This window comes from Tinamus guttatus, unplaced genomic scaffold (genome assembly GCF_059628265.1).
Source record: "Tinamus guttatus ecotype Peru unplaced genomic scaffold, ASM5962826v1 Tinamus_guttatus_pri_ptg000323l, whole genome shotgun sequence".
Taxonomy (NCBI): Eukaryota; Metazoa; Chordata; class Aves; order Tinamiformes; family Tinamidae; genus Tinamus; species Tinamus guttatus.
In genome coordinates, this window is record NW_028288857.1 from 2177102 (window position 1) to 2200444 (window position 23343).

The 23343-nt window shown below is 41.2% G+C and overlaps 1 protein-coding gene across 1 annotated transcript in view; it reads left to right on the plus strand.

Moving 5' to 3' along the window:
- The window catches only part of USP10 (ubiquitin specific peptidase 10), a 28742-nt gene extending 15466 nt beyond the window's left edge, over window positions 1–13276 (plus strand). Inside the window, exons 5-14 of the mRNA XM_088529108.1 lie at window positions 301–392; window positions 1128–1237; window positions 1638–1693; window positions 3305–3408; window positions 4187–4286; window positions 5411–5591; window positions 9471–9636; window positions 10988–11132; window positions 11752–11817; window positions 13082–13276. Coding sequence (XP_088385234.1) covers window positions 301–392; window positions 1128–1237; window positions 1638–1693; window positions 3305–3408; window positions 4187–4286; window positions 5411–5591; window positions 9471–9636; window positions 10988–11132; window positions 11752–11817; window positions 13082–13269 — 1208 coding nt within the window. The 3' untranslated portion in view covers window positions 13270–13276. The remainder of the gene's footprint in view (window positions 1–300; window positions 393–1127; window positions 1238–1637; window positions 1694–3304; window positions 3409–4186; window positions 4287–5410; window positions 5592–9470; window positions 9637–10987; window positions 11133–11751; window positions 11818–13081) is intronic.
- The last annotated feature ends 10067 nt before the right edge of the window (window positions 13277–23343 follow it).

The following is a 23343-nucleotide window of genomic DNA, read 5'->3' on the forward strand; positions in this document are numbered from 1 at the left end:
AAGAAATATCATTTTCATAAAGCAAAAATTAAAGTAGGTCTTCTCAGCTTTGAAATGAGAATTAATAGTTTTGATATCAGCGTTCTTCCCGCGCAAATGCGAGAGTATTTTCTGCTGAAGAACTGTGTCTGATTTGAAATAACACATGATGGTAAAATGAAGCTTTAAAATTGCTTGCTATAATTTCTGGGAATCTTGATAGCTGATTTTCATCATTGTGTAATGAATCAACAGACATTTGTTTTGGTGGTGAACATGTGCATTTTATTGCTGCTAAATGAAGTGTTTTTCATTCTACAGAATTACTGGAAAATGTAAAACTAATACATAAACCAGTGTCTTTGCAACCGCGAGGACTGATCAACAAAGGAAACTGGTGCTACATCAATGCTGTATCCTTACCTTGAAAAAAATCAATATGCTTATGTTCAATTTTATAAATATAAATTTGATTTCCTGGCTTATTCTGGTAAGCAATTTATGAAAATATTTTTCCATATTCTGTGCCTTGTAGAATTTAATGTTACATCTAGAATCCAGGGAGACTTTGGATCGCTGAACCCCGGGTTCAGGGTTCCCCTGAAGTTTGTTGCTCAATCCTGATTTCATTTTCACTGTTTCTTATAATAATTCTGGTTAGATTTTTTGTCACTGTTAGTGCTGTCAAAATATTTCAGAACAATAATAATAATTGTCTCGGGACTGAAAACCTTCTAATTTCTAGTTGTAGACACTCATGACTGTTTTGGAATCAACCCCTAGAGTGGCCTTTCCTCCTCGTAGGTTTTGTTTTAGCAGTCTGGTGGATGGGTGGTTTTCTACTGAACAGTTTCTCAGCTGTCATCCCAGTTCCTAGACTAAACAGTACCTTCACCTTTAGTTACAGTATCTGAAATGATTAAATTGTTGGTGAAAACACTGCATATTATAAAATGCAGGGCTTCTCTAACATATTTTCTGAACATTGTGAGAAAACCATCCATTACTTCCAATTTATTTATTGGACTGGTCTTTAGTACATAGTAAAGATTTAACTTTCTTTGTAATATATAATTTTTAATGAGCTTAAATGTGTGGTTAATACACAGTATACCTTTTCTGAATATTTCCTTAATGCCACTGCATAGACACTGCAAGCTTTGGTTGCTTGTCCTCCAATGTATCATTTAATGAAGTCCATTCCAATGTACTCAAAATCCCAACGGCCGTGTACCTCAACACCCATGATAGACAGTTTGTAAGTACCTTGTTAAAAAGAACTGTCTGAGCTTGCGAAGTGTGGAACAAATGAGTATTGATTAGTATTTATGTAGTTGATTAAAATTGTTGCTCATCCAGAAGTCTTTTTTGTTTCTTGGGTATTCTGTGATGCTTGACTTTTATAATGAGCTTAGTATTTTACACTTGTTTCCATAGTCATAGAAAAATAGTTCCTGTTCCTTGTCTGATGAGAATTGCACTTAGTTGCAAAAGTGAACTGAGAGAGCTGCAAGAAACCTCTGCTTTATTAGCAGTAATTATGTTAATTTTTGTATCCTTGGATTTTTGGCTGTTGGAAATGAAAATGAGCTAATCTTATTTGCCTGTTAAGTCTTAACTTGCACTCATGTCTAGTTGTTCCTTCCATTCTGTTTCAGTGTTCGTCTAATGAATGAGTTCACTAATATGCCTGTACCTCCTAAAGCAAAACAAGGTGAGTGGGAATAGGGGGAGAAGAGCCTTCCAAGTACGATAAGAAGGCTTTGGGATGAGGATCTGCCTTGTGCTGTGTACCTGAGAGCTTTAATTCTGGGGCTTGAGCTCTTTTGTGGCTTTTTAATCTTTAGTCTTACTTGAAAATTTTCAAAGTTTGCTATTGGCTTTTGTCAACATTTTTTGTTAATGATAATTAATATCAGGAGCTCAAAGATGTTGCTTGTGGGTTTTTTCCTCCTATTTGGTAGACCAAGCCTGCAACTGCTATAAGAATATCTTTTTAAAAAGATAATTGTTAAGATGCCTTCTAGGAACATGCCCTTCCTAATGAAATCATGCGGCTTCTTCCTTATGTATCTTCACGTATTGTTGTCTTACCATCTTGCTAAACTTTATCCTCAAATGTATCTTAAGTACTCACCTGGCATTCGTTCAGAACAAAACAGGCCATATTATGGTCTTTTTAGCAATTGGAGGCTGCCTGCAGACGTATGACCTAGGCTTTAATTTCTACCTTGACTCTATGGACTGTTGCAAGGCAAAACATTTGAAAGTGCATTATTCTCACTAATATGCATTTGGCATCAGACATGGTTATGTAGTAAGGAATAGAACATTTTCATTGTGTTTTTTTTTTTTTTTTTTTTTTTTAGTTTCCTTCTTATCTCTAAAATCTGTTTTACTATCAACTATCAGGACTGTGCTTATGTAATATCATAAGGAAATATCGTGGGGTTGCTCGTTCCAATGATTTCCAAATGCTTCAGACATTTCTGTGGTTTGCTGCTTAAGTTTTTTTCCTCTGTCAAACAAATCTTACTGTCTTATGCAACTTACTTCTAGGTCATTTTAACTGTATCCTGGAGCTTGCAAGAATAGTTTCTCAAGCTGGGTGTCCATTAGTTGGAAAATTCTGTCAAACTATTGTTCTTTTTGCTACAGGGGGGAAAAATGATCCATTAGAATTACAAATATATGAGAGATTTAAGGGCTGTTATTTAAATACAAAATAAGTATAAAAACGTATTTAGGACCAAAATTGTTCTTTTATGATGGTTATAGATGTTCTTGTATTCTGTTGGTTTTTATAATCTTGACTGTAATAAGAGAGTGCTAACTGCTATTTCAGCTTTCCAGACCCTCTGTAAGTCAATGTAGGGCAATGCAAGAATTCTTAAGGAAAGCTTATGGATAAAAAAAACCAGCATTTTATGCATACTGAACTTGAGTCACCTGGTTAAAACAATAGTAAAACTGTTAATAAAACGTATTTTTGGATTCCAAAGTCCAGTGATGCGTGGAGTGGGTGTTAAAGTCTACATATATATGCTGTTCATATTTTAACATTGCTTTTAAAAATGTTAATAAAGTTCTGAAATTTTACGCGTGTGTGTTAATGGTAGCTGATATGACTATAGTTTAAATAAGCCTTAATGGTCAAACATTTTTGTATATTTTGAGAAGACATGTTTTTCAGGTGCTTTATCCCCTAACTAATGAAGAAACAGGATGTATCATCGACCTGATACACTGCTAACTAACCTTTAAGTTTCTATTTCACAATCCTGCAGTGTTGCTTATTTCAATATTACTTCTCTTTGTCTTGCAGCTTTAGGTGATAAAATTGTGAGAGACATCCGACCAGGAGCTGCCTTTGAACCCACGTATATTTATAGACTCTTGACGGTTATCAAGTCAAGTCTTTCAGAAAAGGTGTGATTTACAAATCTCTAAGACTTTCGTAATTGTATCTCAAGGCAGCTACTTTTTAGAACAACTTAAAAGCCATAAAAGTTCTGTGCCTAAATACCACTAACTTCAGTTGGTTTGTTGTTTGTTATAATAAACAGCCTTTGAACTAGAAAATTGCAATTATGCTGTGTTCGTCATGACAGTTTTGGCAGTTTAATATGTCGGAACACTGATAAAAATACGATTGCAGTAGAACAGCAGTATATGGTCTTTTTGTAGAGAATATATTGTACTAATTTACATTTAAACTGAGAAGTGAGCAATTGTTTGCTTTTGATGGGGATTCAGCTTGAGATAGTTGGAGGTCCACAAAGACTTGAAAATAATAGTCCAGGTTTAGTTTTAGTTGAACTAAATCCAAACAAAAGATGTTTTGAACCATTATCTGTTTTTCAACTTCAGTATTAAATTGTGTTTTGTTTTTTTTTTAAATGCCAATTTAGTGGCTTGCATGTTATATTCAGTCTGTGCTGAGAAAAATGATCATTAAAAATGCTCAAAATACAGGTCAAGCTTATGTATGTATGTGTTGCCATGGTTGATTAGCAATTAATGTATTTGTTCTCTTTGAAATTGTTATAAATGGGCTGTTGCTAAAGTAAAATCTAGACTCTATTCGACTTTCCGTCTAAGCCTCTGACTACTTTGTAAATTTATAGAAAAACCACAGGTTCAGTGTCTTATCTACTCTTGAAAGTATGAAAATGTCATATAATTACTGAAAAAATATTTTATTCAGGGCAGACAAGAGGATGCTGAAGAATATTTGGGATTTATCCTCAATGGACTTCATGAAGAAATGCTGACCTTAAAGAAACTTCTCTCTCCACATAATGAAAGTTAGTTTTCTGTAGCCAACTTAATTCCTTTTGAATATTTATAAAGTTTTTTTTTCTCATTTTGTGATATTCTGTAGTATAAAGTATTGTTTCAAATCAGTGTTGAGACAAGGACAGAATACCACCTTTTAGAGACTCAAGAAGGACATTAAAATAATACTTTGTTAAAATTTGGCCAGAAGGTAAAATGAGTCAATTCCTTCCAAGTTTACAACTTATCTCCAGTGTTAAAGCACCCTTCCTAAAAGAACTTTTAAAACAAAAACCCCTTCAGTCTTAAGCATACATATGTTTCTCTACCATTCAGATCTCCAGTGGTGATTGTTTACTGGAGCTCTCTGTAACAGTTCAAAATATATTGGTATAGTTGGTCACTGATCTTTAAACAGTTGTTGAGTAAGCTGTTCTGAATAGCAGAGCCTTAGGCTAATGGCTAATTTATCTAACTTAAAATAGAACATACAAATTAATTTTGAAAGTGTCTTACTGACAAAGGTGGAGACATCCAGAACAAGAACTACTGGGATTTGCAAGCAGCCTGAAAATGTCATTTGACAGGGCCTTTCTGTTCGGGCATCCTACTAAAAATGAACTAAAATACTTTTAGTCTTATTCAAGTGTAGAAGAAAGAACACTAATTATCCAGCTTCTCTTTAGCGGGGTAATTTTTCCATATTTCGTTCCTTAACTATGTTCATTATATGGCCTGCTGACTTTGGCAATCATAAAGAAAATGCTTGCTTATCTTTGCTTTCCCTATGAAATATTGATGTAGAAAAAGAGTCATATTTAATGATGGCATCATTATGCCTCTAGAATAACATATGACTTTCCAGTTTTCTACCCTGTAAATTTAGTGATTAAAAATATATAAAATTGTGTGACAAAAGTTTATTTGTTAACACAGCTCACTGATGACTAAATGTAATGTTTATAAATATATCTCCAGTTGTGAGTATTGCTGGAGCATTAACAGCTTCTTTTGAGCCTTCAGAAAACTTTGTAACCTCTGAAAACATTTTATCCTCTGAAAATTCGTGGTTTTTTAATTCTTTGAAGTTTTTCCTGTGCACATGTTTTAGATATAAAAATCAGTATGTGTTCTTTCCCTTCTTGCCTTTAAGAACTTTCAGTTTCCAATGGTCCTGAGGCACAGACTGTTCATGAAGAGGAGGAGCAAGATGAACAAGGGGAAGGCAGTGAGGATGAATGGGAGCAAGTGGGACCTCGCAACAAATCATCAGTCACTCGACAGGCTGACTTTGTCCAGACTCCAATTACTGATATTTTTGGGGGTCATATAAGGTACAGTACTACTTAGTAAAAGCTGTCGAGATTGTGGGTTGCACTGCCTTCACAGATAACATTTTTCTGCTTTATTGGCTGTCTTTTACCATTGAGTAGGAGAAAATTTTACGTGGTAGTTTCTGAGCACATGAGGTTAGTGTCCTGCCAGGAAGCCCTGCCACTGAAGAGAGGTTTCAGAAGATGGAGAGCATGGGCAGAAAGTACTCTTTGGTTTATTTTGTAGGCTGAATCTTTCTGAGATTGAGAACAAAACTCCTCTGTTTGAGATTTGTGTGTTTTGCCTGTTGATATTTAAGAATTCCGAAGAACTTTATAGCTCAGGGTTCTGAACTCATTTTATATATAATGATACTAATGGATAGTGAGATTTTGCAAGAACTGAATCCAGTTAGTAAAATTAAGGCACACTTCCCAGGAGCAGGAAACCCATCATAGTTCATAAGTAGAATGTTAAAGATGAAAGAAGTTAGTTTGGAAAAATATAAATCAGTACAAGCTGTTACAGGAATGAAAGGAATGTGGGACCATACTTATATTCTGGCTTGATACCAGAGGAGTGCAGAAAGTAGGCACTGGAGGAAGAGACACTAGGGGAAAACAAATTTCAAAACAAAAAGGTAGAACTGGAGAATTATTTTTAAAGGGCAGGCATTTTAATTGCTCGTATCTGACTCCTTGTGTTGCCAGGTGTTCAGGCTACAGGTGTGAATAATGCAGGCTAGTGCCTTCTGCCTGTGAAGTGCACTGGAATTATTCTTCAGGGATTTCAGTGAGCTGGGAAATGACATTATATCTTTCCATAGAAATTGGCAGATGGATGTTTGTATGTATTGATGCAATGCCATGTTGAGAGTATGTTCACATAGCCAGAGAACTTAATGTGTTTATCAGAGGTGATTAGATTGGCATAAGATTCCATTAGTTTGCTAGATAAGCTTGATAAAGAATATTTAGAAGACAGTGTTCTGTAGAAAATGACCAAAAATGAAGCAAATTGGAGGTTATACTGAAAAAGGGAAAAACTTGCACTGAGCAGCAGAGCCACAGGGCCCCATCCCACATCTGCTGCCACCACACCCATTTTTTCAGCCTCCAAACTAGGTCACACATTTTACTGCAGAAACAGTATCCCATGTTGAGCCCTTGGAAAGCTTCCTCCTAGGAAGGATAGGAAGGACTGAATGCAGAATTGCAAGTGGAAGCCCCCCAAATGGAAGAATCAGCAACAGAAGAATCACATAAAACAACTGGAAGAGTGTGGGTTGAATCGTCCTGGTTTTAAATGTCCATTACCTGCCTGTTTAGGCATAATTGCCTGAATGTTTGTAATTTTTTTTTTAATTGAGACTTATATCTGAACACGTTGATTTAAATTTCTGTGAAAATCTAGTTGTTTCCTGAGCAGGAATGCCTTTTGGTTTGCAGCTTGTGTGAATTTCAAGTAATGGTTACCCAGTGTAGCTCACAGTCCGGTTATTCTGCTAAATATTTCCATAACTACCTCTGACTCTTCAAACACAATGTTTTATTTAATTTTTTTATTAAGAAAATTAATCAAGTGTGTCTTTGTATTTGGGCAGCATTTGGCTTTGAGGAAATAAGAGTGGATTTCTCAGCATGCCCTGTATCTCTTTCACTGTCAGTTCATTCTAGTGTTGCAATTTAAGCATCACCCAACATGTAATGACTACCATACGTTTTCTTGAAAACTTAACTATCACAGATCTGTAATGAAGCAGAATTCCTACAGTACCTGAAACTAATTGTGATTATGGAAATAATACATTTTCCTCTGACTAAAAGCAGCTTGTAAATCTAAGCAGTAACTTTGTTATACAGAGCCAGTCTTGCAAAGCTATTGCTATCGCATCAATTTCTGTGCATCTTTTGAAGAAATGTTACAATCTAAATTCAAAGTCCTTATTTAAGGAAATATATTTTTTCATTAGTATTAGCTTATGAGAGCCTAATTCATATTATTAACTAAATCTTTAGTGTATGACCTTCAAAACAGTTTCTTTTGATTAGAATTTTAAATGATAGTTAGCTTAAGGATATTTGGAAATGTATACAAAATGAGCAAGTTTTATGCAGTAGAGGTTTTATTTACTGAAACATTGTGCTTGGCATGTGTGGAAGGTTTTGTCCTTAGATATAGCCGAGAAGGCTGTTTGCCACTGTTTTTATAGGCCCTTTCCTCTAAAAGATATGTATTTGCCAGTATAGGGTGTACAACTTTATGGTGTTCAGGGTGTTGCTTGAATCATAGTTATTTTACAAGAAGTTTGCAGTACAGGCATTAAACTTGTATGTTGACTTTCCATATGTGATCCTGAGAAATTTCCTTATGGCTGCCTGAGTTACAGCTCCCTACTCCAAAGCTTTGAGGTACAGTCAGGCACTAAACAATACAAGGAAGCAATGATATATTTGGCTCTATAAACCCGTTTTGTTGAAACAACCGGGCCTTTTTAACAAAAGGATTGCTTTCAAAATAAAAAATTACTCGGCTATACTTGCTTGTTTTAAGTTTTCAATAAATTTTCAGAGGGCTGAAATCAATAAAAGTCTGCTTAGCCACAACGTCACTGCACTGCTGAAGGGTGCACTCATCTTGCAAAGCAGTACTATTTAGAGGCTAAAAATGGTTAAAGTTCCTAAATAAAAAATGGGAAGTGTGTTCTCATGCTGCAGGACTTTACCATGCTGCTTTTACAAAAGCCTCCAATTTATGTCCAGACAGAAGAGCGGAGGGACAAAGTCTGGGCGCAGAAAATGATGGGGAGAAAAGGAAATGCCAGTCCTGGACAGAGCATAGTTTAAATTTCCTATGGTAGTGTTAAAGCCAACAATTTAAAAGCGCTCTGTGACAGTGGTCTTATGAAACACTGAAAATCTGAGTATTTCATTGGGAGAACCAGGACTCGTTTGAAACTGTTGCAGTAAAATAACCACCCAGATAAACATTAGTAGATAGCATTGCTGACCATCCATAACAGCTGCAGAAATCCAGCATGATCACAGATGATTTAAAATGAAAGGAATCATCATTTTGGATTTCTGTATAAGTGTTCTGTGCCTTGCAGCGAAACCATCCAGTTTCCAGACGTCTTTCCCAAAAGAGTTTATGCTCCACAAAACAAGTATTTTGTGGTTTAGCAGCATAGAAAAATATTACAGTTGCCAAGCTGAGATGGCAGTTAAGTATAGCATGAATTTTATTTTAAAGCCTTTATTTTTATCAAACCTTGCTGTACACCTGGGGTAACTTAAGTGGCTTTTTAATATGAACTTTTTCACTTTTCACTTATTTATTTTTACAGAATTGGGTTTGTACTGTACTCTGCTGTGAAATACATAGATTTTAGCTTTCTTTTAAAAAAATAAATAAAACTCTCTGAAGGCTCAAGATAGAAAGTCAGGAACGTTAATGATTAAATGTTACATTTGCCTTTTGTTCTAATTTGTAGCAGGTTAATTTCATTTCCATTACTCGCTTTGTGCATTTTCATGAGCACTTTCAGATTTCTTTGTTACTCTCTGCTATGGGGCAAGCAGAGTCCTGAGGTAAATCTCTTTAAATGCATGACCACAGATTTGAGCATTGTTTTTAATATTTGCTTATCCAATAAATGTCTTAATCCTTCCATAAATAAACCAATTATATATAATCTTTTTCTGTATGTGGTTAATAGATGTGAGGATCGTTTTACTTGCAGTAAAGGGGGTTCAAACTGCTAAAATTCATACATAACAGTTTAATGTTTGTGTGTGTTTCTGCTTTCAGTTAACTGTAAATTGTGTTACACTTCGATCTGTACTTACTTGAAGGTTCTATATTTAAAATTACTCTTTTTAATCATTTTGTCTCCACAGATCTGTTGTTTATCAGCAGAGCTCTAAGGAATCTGCTACACTGCAGCCTTTCTTCACCCTGCAACTGGATATCCAGTCTGACAAGATACGCACGGTTCAGGATGCGTTGGAAAGTTTGGTGGCAAGAGAGTCTGTTCAAGGCTATACCACCAAAACCAAGCAAGAGGTGTGTTTTATTGACTGCTTTTTATAGTCAGAAATAAAAAATTTTACTTTTTTTTTTCTTAATGCGCATCTTAGCTTACAAATAAATACTTGCCCAAGCAGGGTCTCCTGGAGCGTCTTGCCCAGGGTCTGTCCAGGTGACTTTTGGATATCTCCAAGGATGAAGACTCCACACCCTCCCTGGGCAACCTGTTACAGTGCTCCTCACGCTCCTGGTTCTTCCTTATGTTCCAGTAACTGCAGTTTGCCTGCTTTATATGCCCAGTAGGAATGAGTATGAGGGAACGATTCCCCGGTTGTTTTCCATGTGGAAGAAATGTTTGCAGTGCAAGGTCATCATGGTTTACCACATGGATTTTGTTGTGCTGGTCATTCATTTTTTTGGTTTTTGCTGCAGATGGTTTTATCTCTCTGCTGACAACTCAGTGTTCAATTATGGGCTTTGGAAGAAATGGGTGTTCAATTTAGGTGCTCGAGGTTTGGTCTGGTTTATATTTTAGCGTCTGGGTGGAAGTATAAGCATGCACAATGTATTTTAGATCTTTTATTCAAAAGCACTTCAAGTCAAAAGTAACAGTTCTTATATTACAGTTTGAAGTGAAAACACTGAACATAATGACTGTAGGGCAAGCGTAGAAACTTTACAGATAGTCATTTTACTCTCAGGAAGCATTTCATCTTAAGAACATAAGTTGTTGAATGAAGAGATATTAGACTCACCCCTTCTATTTTTTTGATTCTTTTAGTACACTTTTGTGTACAATTTTATTATTGCATTCAAAACCTTTCAAATTTTACTGTCTTCTGATTTTGTTTAGTCTGAATTGCATGCTTTACGAGTGATGGGCCTTGGAAACAGATACGGAAAAAAGTAATCCTCCAAATATGTGAAGTATTTTGCTGGATATTTTTCAGGAGTCTTTTTTAACATAAAATTCACTAAGATTTTGAATTTTTCATATAGCAGTACATTTGATTGTAATGTTTTTAAATAGAAATGGATGTTTAGAGTGAAACTGGTGTCGGGATCAATCTCACTTGCTCACTGGCATTTGAAAAAGTGGTTCTACTTCTTTATGGTCTTGCAGATGGATCTGTTAAATCCTGAAATCTTTCAGGAGAGGGCAGGACCGCACTGATGTGCAATGCAGCAGGGGGGCAGCTCTGTGTCCCCATGTGCTGCCAGCTTCATTACTGAGGGAGGAGAACAGGACCTGCTTAAGCCACTGCAGAAATGTCCCAGCATCCTCCCATTCCTTGCTCTGCACTGGGGATTCTTCTTTTTGCGTTGACCTTTTGAGTCATTTTGAGTGGTTAAATAATAATTTCCTCTCATCTTTGCTCTCTGTTAGGTGGAGATCAGTCGACGAGTGACATTAGAGGAACTCCCTCCCGTTCTCGTGTTACACCTTAAGCGATTTGTGTATGAGAAGACTGGTGGGTGTCAGAAGCTTATCAAGAATATTGAGTATCCTGTTGATCTGGAAATTAGTAAAGGTAAAAATGTTTAAGTTGAAATTTTCCCTGTTTTGGGGGACAGGAATGTTACATTTCCCAGGGAGTATCCGTGTGAGTATCCTGTTTCAGCTCTCTTCCCCAGCACCCAGGTTTGTGCACAAGAAACTTCTTCATGGAAGTTTTTTCTAGAAACTTAGTAATTGGGATTAATGTCTTGAATGCTTTGTTTGGCAAAGTTTAGTTACACCTCAAGCAGATGTGGTTTCATCAGATAGTACCCATTTATTTTACTTAATACTCTCTGTCTTCTGAAGAATGACAAGAAGTTTAATCTACCTTAATTGACAGAAACGGTTGTTACAAGGCTTGGAACCTGAAATTGTTTTTGTCGTCATCTGGCAGTAGGAACGAAAGGAGGAAAAGACAAAAAGCCTGATCTTTTGCTCTCGTTTTTTCGGGATTTTTTTTTTTCTCAGTAGTTCTAAACACTTTCATAAACGTTTTTGCTCAGGTAAATTTGACAGTTCTGTACAGGTTACAGAAGTCGCTTCAGTTAAACTTTCTCATTCGTTACTCTTGGTTTCTGTTAGAAAGACTTGATCCCTGTTGAATTTCTAAACTTGCTGACTGTTGTCTTTGTGTCTCTTCCCTCCTCCAGAGCTACTATCTCCTGGTGTGAAGAGTAAAATTTTTAAAGGCCAAAGAACCTACCGGCTCTTTGCAGGTATTTTACCTATGTGCTTCTGGTTCCTGTATTACAAAGCAATTTCTGCATGCAGAGATTTTTAGAATCTTTGGAGTTCCCTGGAGTGCAATAACTCGTGGGTGTTATTCTTGCATACAGTGTTTATTCTGCATATCTACATACAAATATATGTAATACAATGTGTTTATATATTACTTTTTCAAGTTTAAAACTCAAAGAAAACACAGTTCTGTAGGATATCCATCCTGAAAAATATTAGCAGAAGCTGAAACATAGCCATAATATAATTAGGCATCAACTACTCAGGATAAATGTTTCGGGTGTCTTTTGAAATGGCTGTTTGGACTCTGGCTTTGCACCTCTTTTGAACCTTCAAGATGAGACCTGCTGGCTGTACATGAATAGCACATTGTGGGTGGAAAGGTTCATTTGGGGATGATTATTTTTGTGTGAGAAAACGATGTTTTTAAGAGAGTATTTGCAATGTATATGAAAGACCCGAATTGCTAGTTAAGTCTGGAAACTGGTGCAGGAATTTTAAAGAAGCATTTTAATATTGAAGAAAACAGTATCTGGGCAGGAGTTAATTTCCTAGAGTCATACACAGTTTGGGCTTTACACCTGCTTATTTGTGTTGGCATCAGAGCAATATAATGAACTGGAGAACTGGAAATCTTATTTTTTACGCCAGTGAATCTGTGCCAGTACCTGTGGCCTTACATGACTTGGTGGTTTGGATCCAGTTTTGTGACTGCTGAGGTTACAGAAGGCAGTAATGTACCTGTCTCTGGAAATTCAGGACAGTTTCTGGCAGAATAATTTTCTTGCTGATAGTGAGTTTCACAGGGCAGATTTGGAGGGTATATATAAGGCATTTTGACGCAAATTTGTTAACCTCTGATTGTTTTTTTTTCCTGACTCCGTCTGTGGAAAAGTATGATGCTTTAATGTTCTGTCAATCTAGCATTTCTCATCCACAGAACTGAGCTTTTGGGATGAATTCTAAATTATTAATGCAAACTTTTGACTAATTAAGTTCCTGATATCACCCAGGACTTGCTAATCTTACAGTGAATAAAACACTAGAACATCAGTAGTTGAAAACGTCGGCTGCCCTGGCATCTACTTCATAAGTTCCCAAACTCTAGCTATCGTATTTTCTACTCGGCTTAATTCAAATTACACTCAAATATTATACTAAGAAGTTACTAATTAAGGTAAATTGTGCTAAAAACGTTTGTGTCCAGCAATGCGTCTCCCCATGACGACCTTGTCGTTGCAGTTGTCTATCACCACGGGAACAGCGCGACCGGTGGCCACTACACTACGGACGTCTTCCAAATCGGGCTGAACGGCTGGTTGCGCATCGACGACCAGGCGGTCAAGGTGATCAACCAGTACCAGGTGGTGAAGCCGTCGGCCGAACGCACAGCCTACCTCCTGTACTACCGCCGAGTGGACCTGCTGTGACCCCGCCGCGCGCGCGGCCCCGCTTCGTAGAGCGCCCGCCGTCACCAACTCCTCCTCCTCCACATGCTCTTTTGAGTGAATCCTTCTCTTTTGTTTTTTTTTTCTTTCCTTTTCTTTTTTTCTTCCCTTGCAGCTACGGGATAGAGCGAAAAAGGAAGCTACCTTGGGTTTGTGCACAGCATAGTTTGTGTAGGCTTTTGACTTGGCAGAATGAAGGCGTTGGGTTGAAGGACTCGAGTCTCGCGAATCACAAAAAGAAAAAAAGAAAAAAAAAATCTGAGTTAATGCTGAATCCTAAGATAATAAAAGGGGATTTGCATTCGCTTTCCACTTTCTAATTGCGTAGTAGAAGAAAACCCTGCACCAGCAACAGAACTTGTAGATTTCTGTGAAAATGTTTTATCTTTACTTAAGTAAAAAATAAAAAAAAAATAAAAAAATGAAAAATGCTCTCTGCTTCCCCAATAGTTTTTGATAAGTGGTAAAATATGAGCCGATCGATGTGTATGAGATGGAAATGGTCCTATGTGCTTCAAAAAATGTACAAACGTACAAAATGCAGAGTTGCTGGTTCCTGATAGGAAGACACATTTTAATAATTGTGCGATGAGAAACTGCTTAAGTACACATTGCAGATCAAATATTTGGAGTTAAGATGTTAGTCTATATAGATGGGTGATTGTAACTTTATTGCTATTAAGAAATTTCAAACTGCATTTACGCTTCTGTGTACATGAAATTAAAAATGGGCAAAATAATTAAGATTGATATTTCTTTAAGTCTGCTTTGTTTAATTTTGCTGTCTGCTCTCCTATAATGTTGAGTTCCTAATTGTACACAGTTTAGTGATATCTAGAAGTATAAAGTTGTCGCCCATCAATAAAAGTCACAAAGTTGGTTTAAGGTGTGTGCGTCGGTTTTGTTTTTCCTCAAGGGTGAATTCTGGCCTTGGAAACTCCTAATAGAAAATTGTTGTGTAGCGTTTTTACAAGGCGCTTTTACAAATGTCACTTTATTTTACAGTGAGGTTAAACTGCACATTCTCTGAAACCACTTTTTATTTCTAAGGCGGTTTAGTAAAGAAACCCTATTTTTTCTTGAAGCTTTTGGAAGAAAATTAGTTGCATTAACCTTTCTCATACTGTGTTCTTACATATATATTTTTAGCATTTCTTTTTAACTTCTTCCTTCCCTCCTTTTGCCTTTAATTGCCTGGCTGCCCAAGACGCAGTGGACGTTGTCAAGAGAAGGAAAAAGCGCTAAGGAAATGTCTCACCTTTGGGAGCTTGGCCGTTTACGTGGAATTCCCTCCTGAATTTCTTGCCCAATTAAAACAACCATTAGTCACCTACAAAGAAGGGAAGCTTGTTCAGAAGGGAGAAGGTGCAAATGCTGAATTACAGCTGCAGCTTCCAGCTGGAGGTGGCACCTTGGACTTGCCTGTGAGTGTCCCCAGCGCTGCTGCCCCGTCGCAGGTTTTGGCTCTCACAAGGTAACGTCCTGCCCGAGCAGGAGGGATTCACCCCACGGCTGGGCTGGTCTCTTGGGGTCGTGGCCACCCCTTTGCACATGGGATCGTGTGTTGGTGTCAGCCGCGGGGGCCTGGCTTAGCTCCGTGTCAGCCAGTGCTAACTGTGTTACTGCATCGCAACCCCGATACAGAGAAGCTTTTGTGATACCTTTTTAAATTGCTCTGCATATACGTATGTAGTTACTCGGTAACCACCAAATTCCAGAAAATTTTGTTAGTGTTTTCTCATTTTTACAGTTTGCAACTTAGACGCTCTTGTTTTTTTGGTGACACTCCACCAGCTGCTGAGCACTTTCCCGTCCAAGGAAAATTAGGCTTTTCTGCCAGCTCTTCCATTTGGAAGCAGCAGGAAAACCTGGCTCGTCACCAGACCCGTTGCCCTGTTGGGCAGGCAGCCCAGGTGGTGCCAGGGGACTGACCAAGGGCTGCTGCTCCTGGGATTCCCAATGGGAATTCCCCTAGAGCCAGTGGTATGGAAACCTCGCTTCCGCTCTGGAAATTGCAATCTGGGGAGAGTTGTTCCAAAGAGGAAAGAAACCAGGTTTTGAAATCTCTGCAACAAAACTGCTGTTCTCTGCTCAGCTGGCGTGGAGCTCGTTCAAGCCCAGTTTCATCACACTAATAGTCTCTCCCAGCCTCTGCAATTTTAAGGTTAGTTGGAGAAGAAAATTGGTTATTCTGTGTTCTGGCCTCTTGATACCCCTACCCATGTGAACGGGTATGGCTGGGGCTTAGCTGCGAGTGTCCACAGGGCTGCTTTTTAGGAAAAAAAAATGCTGTATGTGGGTGCTCATCTCTGCAGCTCCCTCATGAGGAGCTTTGTGAAAGTGCCATACAACTAAAATACAAATACTAAAATTTATTCTCCTTTGTTAAGTTTGATTATTTTTTATTTTTGAATTAAAGAAATCAGATATTGCTTTAAATAAGAAAGAATAATCCTTCTTTTACTGGATTAAAAGTTTATACGTGCCTTACAGCATCAACGTGGGGATGTTCTGGTGCAGAAGAGGCTGCTGTGCGCTGGGGTGAGCTCTTGCGTTGCCTGAAATTGGTTGGAAAAAATACAGACATAGGGATCTTGTACCTTGGTTGGAATGGTTTTATGTGCTGCAGATTTTTTTCCCTTGCGGCTGGGAGAGGAATGATGTGTGTCTGGTATTTGCCCACATCTCCAGTGGGTTGTGAAAAGCTGCATTCCTGGTAACATAGGCTTAGTAGAGTATACGGAATACTGGTATAATTATAGCAAAGTGCTTTTTGAAAAGTTGGCTCCTCTCGGGAGGCCGAGAGGCTTTTTCTGCCTGTGCTGGGACCGTTTTGGAGCTCCCTGCAGCTGAGCGTAGCGGTTCTTGCCTGTAACAACAGTCACGGCAGCGTGAGAAGATGATCAACACCAACTGCAACCCAAGTCATCCAGCCTATGAGACAAAAAATGCCAATAATCAATAATTAGTATATTACTCAATATCTGGTTTTGATTTGACAGGGTGATCGGTGAGTTTTGAGCCACGTTGCTGAGCAGCCATGGGGTTGAGGTTGCTGCATCCCTTCCCCATTGCATGGAGGGTAGGTTTGTCCTGAAACAAGATTTGGCTTTTTGCTACGTGGGGTCTGTTTTTGCTACCTTTTTAGAAAGGAAATTCTGTGTTAGGAGGTCAGGCATCCTGCGAATGCTGAAATGCTTCTCTGCTCTTTTAGGCAACTCGTCAACTTCAAAAGCTGAGTGGATGCCTGCTGGTGAGGAAGGGCTCGGAGTGAGCTACACCCCACAAATAACTCCAAAAGGAACAAAGTGGGAAGGGAGAACGAGAGGAAGGAGCGAAGACTGGGAGGAGAAAGGAAGGAAATCCGGCCGTGTGATTAATGAGGTTAGAGCATCGTGGCTTCCTATGGCTGATCTCAAGAGAGGTACCAAAGTTGGGGAGCTTCCCTCAAGTCAGCGTGTGACGTATTGAGCTACGGTAAATACCGAAGAATCGGAGGAAGCCATAAAAGAGCTCACGGTCATAGAGGCAGGAACACTGAGCAGTGATTCGGCTATTCGCTTGAACAGGTTACAACTTGTAATTCCTTTTTAAGAAGTGGCAATGAGTAATAGGCAGTGTGGCAAGCAAGTGTTGAAATCTGTTAGTATGAAATGGAAGTCGGTCAGATTGTATTTTTTTTAATTTTTCACTAAGGATATTACAGTTGCACTTGTTGCTAAAATCTGTCTTTTGCAGTGCGTTACTCAAAGGAAAAGTAGAAGAAAGTATGTGGCAACAGCTTGACATTGACACATAACCACAATTTTTATTTTCTGTATTAAACTCCTCCCTTTGTCCCAAAACAAGGATTTGACCGCCTTTGGGTCTAAGCTTTGTCTGCAACAGATTATGTTTTCTTCTTTTAAAGAAAAAGAAGGCTTTTTTTTTGGTGTAAGTGTATTTTTCCCTAATAGTTTCTTTGCTTGTGCATTAGGTAAGAAGCCCAAGACTTGCTTGGATGCAGCCGTGAGCTGCCCTGCTCTGTGCAGGTGGCTGAGCTGCCGCTCACACCGTGTTCGTGGGGTGTTGGCTATTACAGCCCATCAGTTATGGGATGCAGTGGCAAAAGTTGCCTGTGTAAGGGCCTCCAGGACTGCTGATTTGCAAGGTAGTGCTGTAAAATCATGATTTTCCTAGCCCAAAATGTTGCAGCTGCAATTTTCCATAGGGAAAATGAGGAAAATGAGCTTGAGTGACCTTAGATCCATGCAGTTGCACTGATGGGGGTCATAGGAAATATTCTGATTTATAAATGGGGTGGGAGGGAGGAAGACGGGCAGCATTGCAGACGTTTGGACCCATCCGCCCTGCAGAAATGAACACTGTAACGGGCTCATGCCCCCATCCCTGTAATGGGAGACCCTCCTGCACCTACAACAAGGCGCAAAATCAGAGGTGAGCGCTTCCGCTGATGGAAAACACCCCGGCCTTCTGTGATGAGGGCTCCTGGGCCCTACCCCAGCTCCAAAAACGTGTCACCCCGTCTTGGCTTTCCGCTGGTGCAGGCGGGTGCACGCTGGAAAGCAGATGGCACCGTGACCCGCTGCCCTGCAGGGACGGGGACGGCCGCGCCGCGGTAGAGGGCAGTGCCGGCCCGCGGGACACCCCGTCCGGCCCCGGAGCCGCTGCCAAAGTCACCAGGGGCATCCAGCACCTCCATAAATCTGCAGGTTTCACCTTGTTCCGAATGCAAGCAAGTCTTCTCCGTGCACTGGATGTTCCTGAGATGGGAATGGAGGCGGGTAATTGCAAGGTTTTATTTTATTTATTTAATGACCTGGAAGATCTCAGAAAGAATTTATGTCGGCTGGTACGCAGCCAAGCTGCCCGTTGCAGGGCTTGCCGTTGCAATTTGCCTGTTCTTGGCAGGGATAAAATCTCTGAAAATGCAGGTCAGGTTGGTGTTTCTGTAGCTTCTGTACTGGATACTGCATATATCAAAAAAAAAAAAAAAAAAAAAAAAAGTAGTTTTTCAGTATTTCCTCATCTCACATTACAGATATAAGCAGGAAATGTGGGGAGTTGCAATAGTGAGATGTGTGGGGTTTTTTTGTTGTTGTTTTTTTTTTTTTTTTTTTTTTTTGTGCTTTCTGGTTATTCACAATTCACTGCTATTTAGCTGTGACCCCCAAATTAAATGATACTTTCTTCTGACATTTTTACTCCTTGCATGCTCATTCCTTGTCTTATGAACCTAAATTTTAATCTGAGTACTGACAAAAAAGCACAGTTTTTTGCTGGGGGAATGAGGACTGGGTTGTATAGAGTTGCTTTCTTGTACAGCATCAGCGGATTAAAGCTTGGGAAAACATTCCTTATGATAGATAATTTAAGGAGCAAATTCTGTCAAGGTGTCGGCATGGAGCTGACATGGTCTTTTTGATGAACAGACATTGAGTGCGGGAGGACTCTCCGGTTCAGCTGCAGACTGAGCCAAGGAAATCCAAATTAGAAGGAAAGTATGTACTTTTAAGGGGGGAAAATCAATTATGGGGAATAATTACTAAGAGTGGTAGCAAATTCTCTCTACCTTCAGCTTTTTCCCTAAAAGATGTCCTCTATTTTGGATATAGCTGTTGGACATACAGGCTGGGTGGATGGAGCAAAACTGCATGGATTATGTCCTGGAGAACCTCCACCTGGTTGACCATGGAGATTTTGCTCTGCCTTAAAGCCTATAAAATGGAAGGAATAACACGGGCTCCAGTTCCATCCTACCTCGTTGCTCCAAAGCAAAAACCCCTGTGTGATCTGGTTCAGGCCAAGGTTTCCCAAAAATGGGAGAATAACGAGAGAGAATAGATAGGGCTTCACAGTGCCAAACATCAGTTGCATTTGCGAGAAAATCTGTTAAATGCCTCTTTTTCACGCCAGGGGATGATTCAGACTTTTTCTTATTTTATCCCTTACAGTCAACTCATCTGTTCTGGAGCAGCCTCTGTGTATTGGAAAGAGCAGTGTCATCGGCATGGCTGAGAGCGGAGCATCCTGCGCTCCCATCGGATGCTCCAGAGCAGCTCATGGTTTTCTTCTGGATCTAATATTTGAACAGAAAAGAGGGTGGAATTTAGTCTGAGTCAAAACTCAAGACAAGCTGTCTGCACGTCCAATTAGGAGTGAAATAGTGAAATCCCTCTTTGCTCATGTCCACTGGCTATTACTTTAAAAGGCTTCTCTTCTAATATGTACTTATTTACTCAGCCCGCTTTATGTGGCTTTTACCACACATGAAATGGAGAAGTTATAATCAAGGCAGTAATAACCCCGAATGATTAAAAGTAACTTCTGATTGTTTTGGCTTTGGCCAAAAGTATGGCCAGAAACTGCTGACTCGAGACGAAACGAAGTGAATCAAGTCGATCACGAAGGGCTACGGTTGCTCTTTGGCTGGCAGGGAAGAGCGACTTAGCCGAGGGTTTCGGAGCAGTTCTGGAGCAAAGGACAGTAAGTCAATCCCATCAATTCCTAAACAAATTTATAAAGCTGGTAAGAACACGCCACGGTTGGGACATTCGTCTTACTCATTTGCAACAATCTGTTTTATCGTCGTATTCCTGTAGCCACTGAAAACACATAGGGGATGGACCTCATGCCTTAAAGCTGCTCATCCCAGGGGCACTATTCCCATGGTACCCGCCAGGCTGGATGCTTTAGAGCCGACACCAGTGGAATTAGGTAGGAAAAATGTTTTTGGCAGCAGGCACTTTGTCTCTGGTCATTTTGTATTGAAAATGGCCTCAAGATGACAGGCAGGAATTTTAGTTGTCTCATTCTGGCTACACTCTGAATATGGTTTGTATGGTGAAACTGTGCTGGTGTGTATTAAAAAAAAATAAATCAAATCTTTGTAAAGCAGCAGGAATTGGGCTGCTGGAGGATTCAGACAGTCCTGACCTTCCTACAGGAATTAATTCCCCAAAGGAGCATTTGTGGGGATTGCAAAATGCCAGGTTTCTCCACAATCTGGAAATAATTTGTGTGTTGGTATGTGATATTTAAAATGAGCTAATTCAATTTTCTGGTAATTCCCATGAAGAGCACCTTTTGAGGCGGATGACTCAGTGCTCCAAAGCTGGATGCGATTCCTTTGGGCGCTGGAGGGGCCAGACTCCCTGGGGACCTGGACCGCGATGGGACACGATGGATTCCCGGGAACTGCTCCTCGGTACCAGCAGTGGCTTGGGAAGCTGGTGGATGCTGCAGGTAGTGAAGGGAGCAAACTCAGTGATCCAGGATAAAGCAGAGGGAACCATCACCGGGGCTCTCTGCACAACTGTCATCGATTCACCAGGATGCCCATCAGAAACTGCAGAAAACATGCCAGGTGCTGAGAGCCTGTTTCCTCTGCAAGGATTCTCCTTGGGAAAAGGTGATGGAGATGGGATAAGCAGACCCGTGGTGGTAGATGTGGCTTAAGGGGTGTTCTGTGGCGCTGCTGTATCGGCTTCCAGGGTTTGCGTATGTGCTCGGGTGTTATTTAACACCTTTGATAAATGTCCTTCTGCCTCTCACAGGCTGCTGGAGCCCAAGCAAGGCAGCAAAGGGGAAGTTCTTGGGGGAATATCACACAAGCTTCATTTCTGTAAACAGTAAATAAGGCTGGTGAATGTCTTGCTGAACGGAACAAATATTTAGTCTTTAGAAGAATGGAAGGATGATCTTCCAAGAACTTAAACACAAGAGTGGACAATGTTTTGGGAAAGATCCCAAGATCTCTCTGCCCCAGGATCCCAGCTCGGCCCCACAGCGTCCGGCTCCATCCCGCAACCCTCCCCACCAGGAGCTGGGGCATCGATGGATGCCCCCCTCAGCGTTTCTCTGTTTATTGAAAACAACCACGAAAGGAGAACAGGCTCTTTCCGCTTGCCTTTAGCAACCGTTTCCTTTAGCAGGAGTGACCCGTGCTCCGGTGCTGCACGTGCGGCCGCGGGCGCCGGACACGCTCGGGGAGGTGAGCGGTGCCCGACGCTCCGGCAGCTCCTGCTCCCGTCCTCGGCGGCTCCCCCGGCCGGGAAGGCAGCTGGAGTTGGCCAGTGAGATGGGAGCTGCCCTGCAGAAACCCCCTTTGCTGCCTCCTCGCTCCCTCCCGAGCCCGTCGGCCGGGCGTCAGGCCGGGAGGATGCTCCTGCGCTGCCCGAGCGCGGCTGCCGCCGCACAAGGAGCCCCCTCTTATCCCATCCTACCGCCTCCGCCGCGCAAAAACCCCCTCTGATCCCGTCCTGCCGCCTGTGTGCTGCTCTCCCCGTGCCGGGTGTTGCTCTCCCCGTGCCGGGTGTTGCTCTCCCCGTGCCGGCTGTTGCGTTACAGGCGCCGCAGGACGGTCCCGGCGCTGCTCGCCCCAGTGACGGTCTCAAACCGCCCCGCGGTGCGCAGTGACGCTCCCCCGCTGCCTGCTCCTGCCTCCTCCTCTTTTCCCTTTCTTCCTCCCCCCTCTCCTTCATTAAGAACAGGCCCCAAGCCAAGCGGGATGATCCAGCGCTGTCCTCTGCCTGGAGAGCATAAATACCACTGGGGAGCTCTGTGAGACCGCACTTGGTCGGAGCCGCCGAGCCGAGCCCCGGTGCTCCCTGCGCTCCTCAGCCTTGCTGCATCCTCTCCCCCTCCTCCTCCTCCCAGGTTTTGGGTCTATAATTCATTTTTCTACAAACAGGCTGGGAGCAGCTGCAGCTTCCCCACGGCTCAAAGCGCTCGGCAAGGTAAGGACGAGTTTTGCAGTCCCTGTTTCTGAGATGGGGGTTTGTGCGTGTGTGAGAAGTGTCTCGGTTTGGTGTGCAGCGTTTTAGGAACTTTTCCAAAGAGTTGCATGCACAGCATAAAATGCCATCGTGCTGCCTGAACTTCACCAATGTGAACTTTGCAGTGACTAACTCCAGATTATTCCGCATTAATCTGGAATGAATGGGAAAAGGAGGTTAATGCTGGAGCAGACTTTATACAAATACCTACGGGATGCTGCAGCAGGCTCTGATACTCGGCTGCGTATGGAAACAGCGAGTCATCCCCAAGCAGCCTTGTGTTTATGCAGCTCTGCTCTAGAAATTAACTCAGGAGAGATTTTTTGGTGATGGTGTCACAGCTTGTGTCTGTTTTGTGTAGGTTTTGGTGTGTTTTACGTAGGAAGTCACCCACTTGGATCCTGCTGCAGTGGGGGATAGTGAGGGATGTGGGTGTTTTGTCCATGTCCTGGAAGCTGCTGGATCTTTACTGCTCTCTGAGCAAACAATATGATATCCCATATCACAAAACTTGTTGCTTCACTTTTCTCTTTTCTATTTTTGAAGCCGAGAGAGCAATTCTTTGCAGCTGTAAATGCGTGTGCATCCTGCTTAAACAGAGCACCTCAGGTTTGATGCCTGAGATAGCTTGTGGTTTTATCCCTGAGTTTATTTGCACAGGCTCCAAGCTGATCCCAGGCTTTGCTGGCATCCTCTGCTAACTGCCGCATTTTCTGGCACTGGCTGCTTGTTCCCTGTGTAGTGTCACAGCGCCCTGGCTGGATTTGCTGCAAATGTCACCCGCATCCAAGGGTTAAGCCCATCTCTTATAGTTAGCCAGTGAGGCAGATCAATAGCTGCAAGGTATTAGGGTGAAGTGAGGACGTAATCAAATGCAGAAGGAGCCTGCCCATGCCAGCCGCTAAGCTCCATGCCAGCTCTTCTGCTCACGGAGAAATCCAGACGCTGTCCATCAGTCTGGGAAATAACTTTCTAAAAATAATCTTTTTTTTTTTTTCCCCAAGTCCAGTGCCGTTTTCTAACTTCCTCAGATTTCAGCATCTCGCCTCCCCCTCGCCCCCTTGCCGCCTGCTCCGGAGCGTATTCCAGAGCCGCTTTCTGCCGACTCACTGCTTCCTGATGGCTCCCAGATGTTTACCTGGCGGCCGGATCAAGGGCTTTGGAGCGAGGCGGCGCTGCCGCTTCTTTTGGAGCCCTGGAACAGCGGCGCCGGTTCGCTCAGCTGACTCTCAGCTGCTGCGATTCCCTGAGCGATATCGAACACCATGAAAAAAGCAAT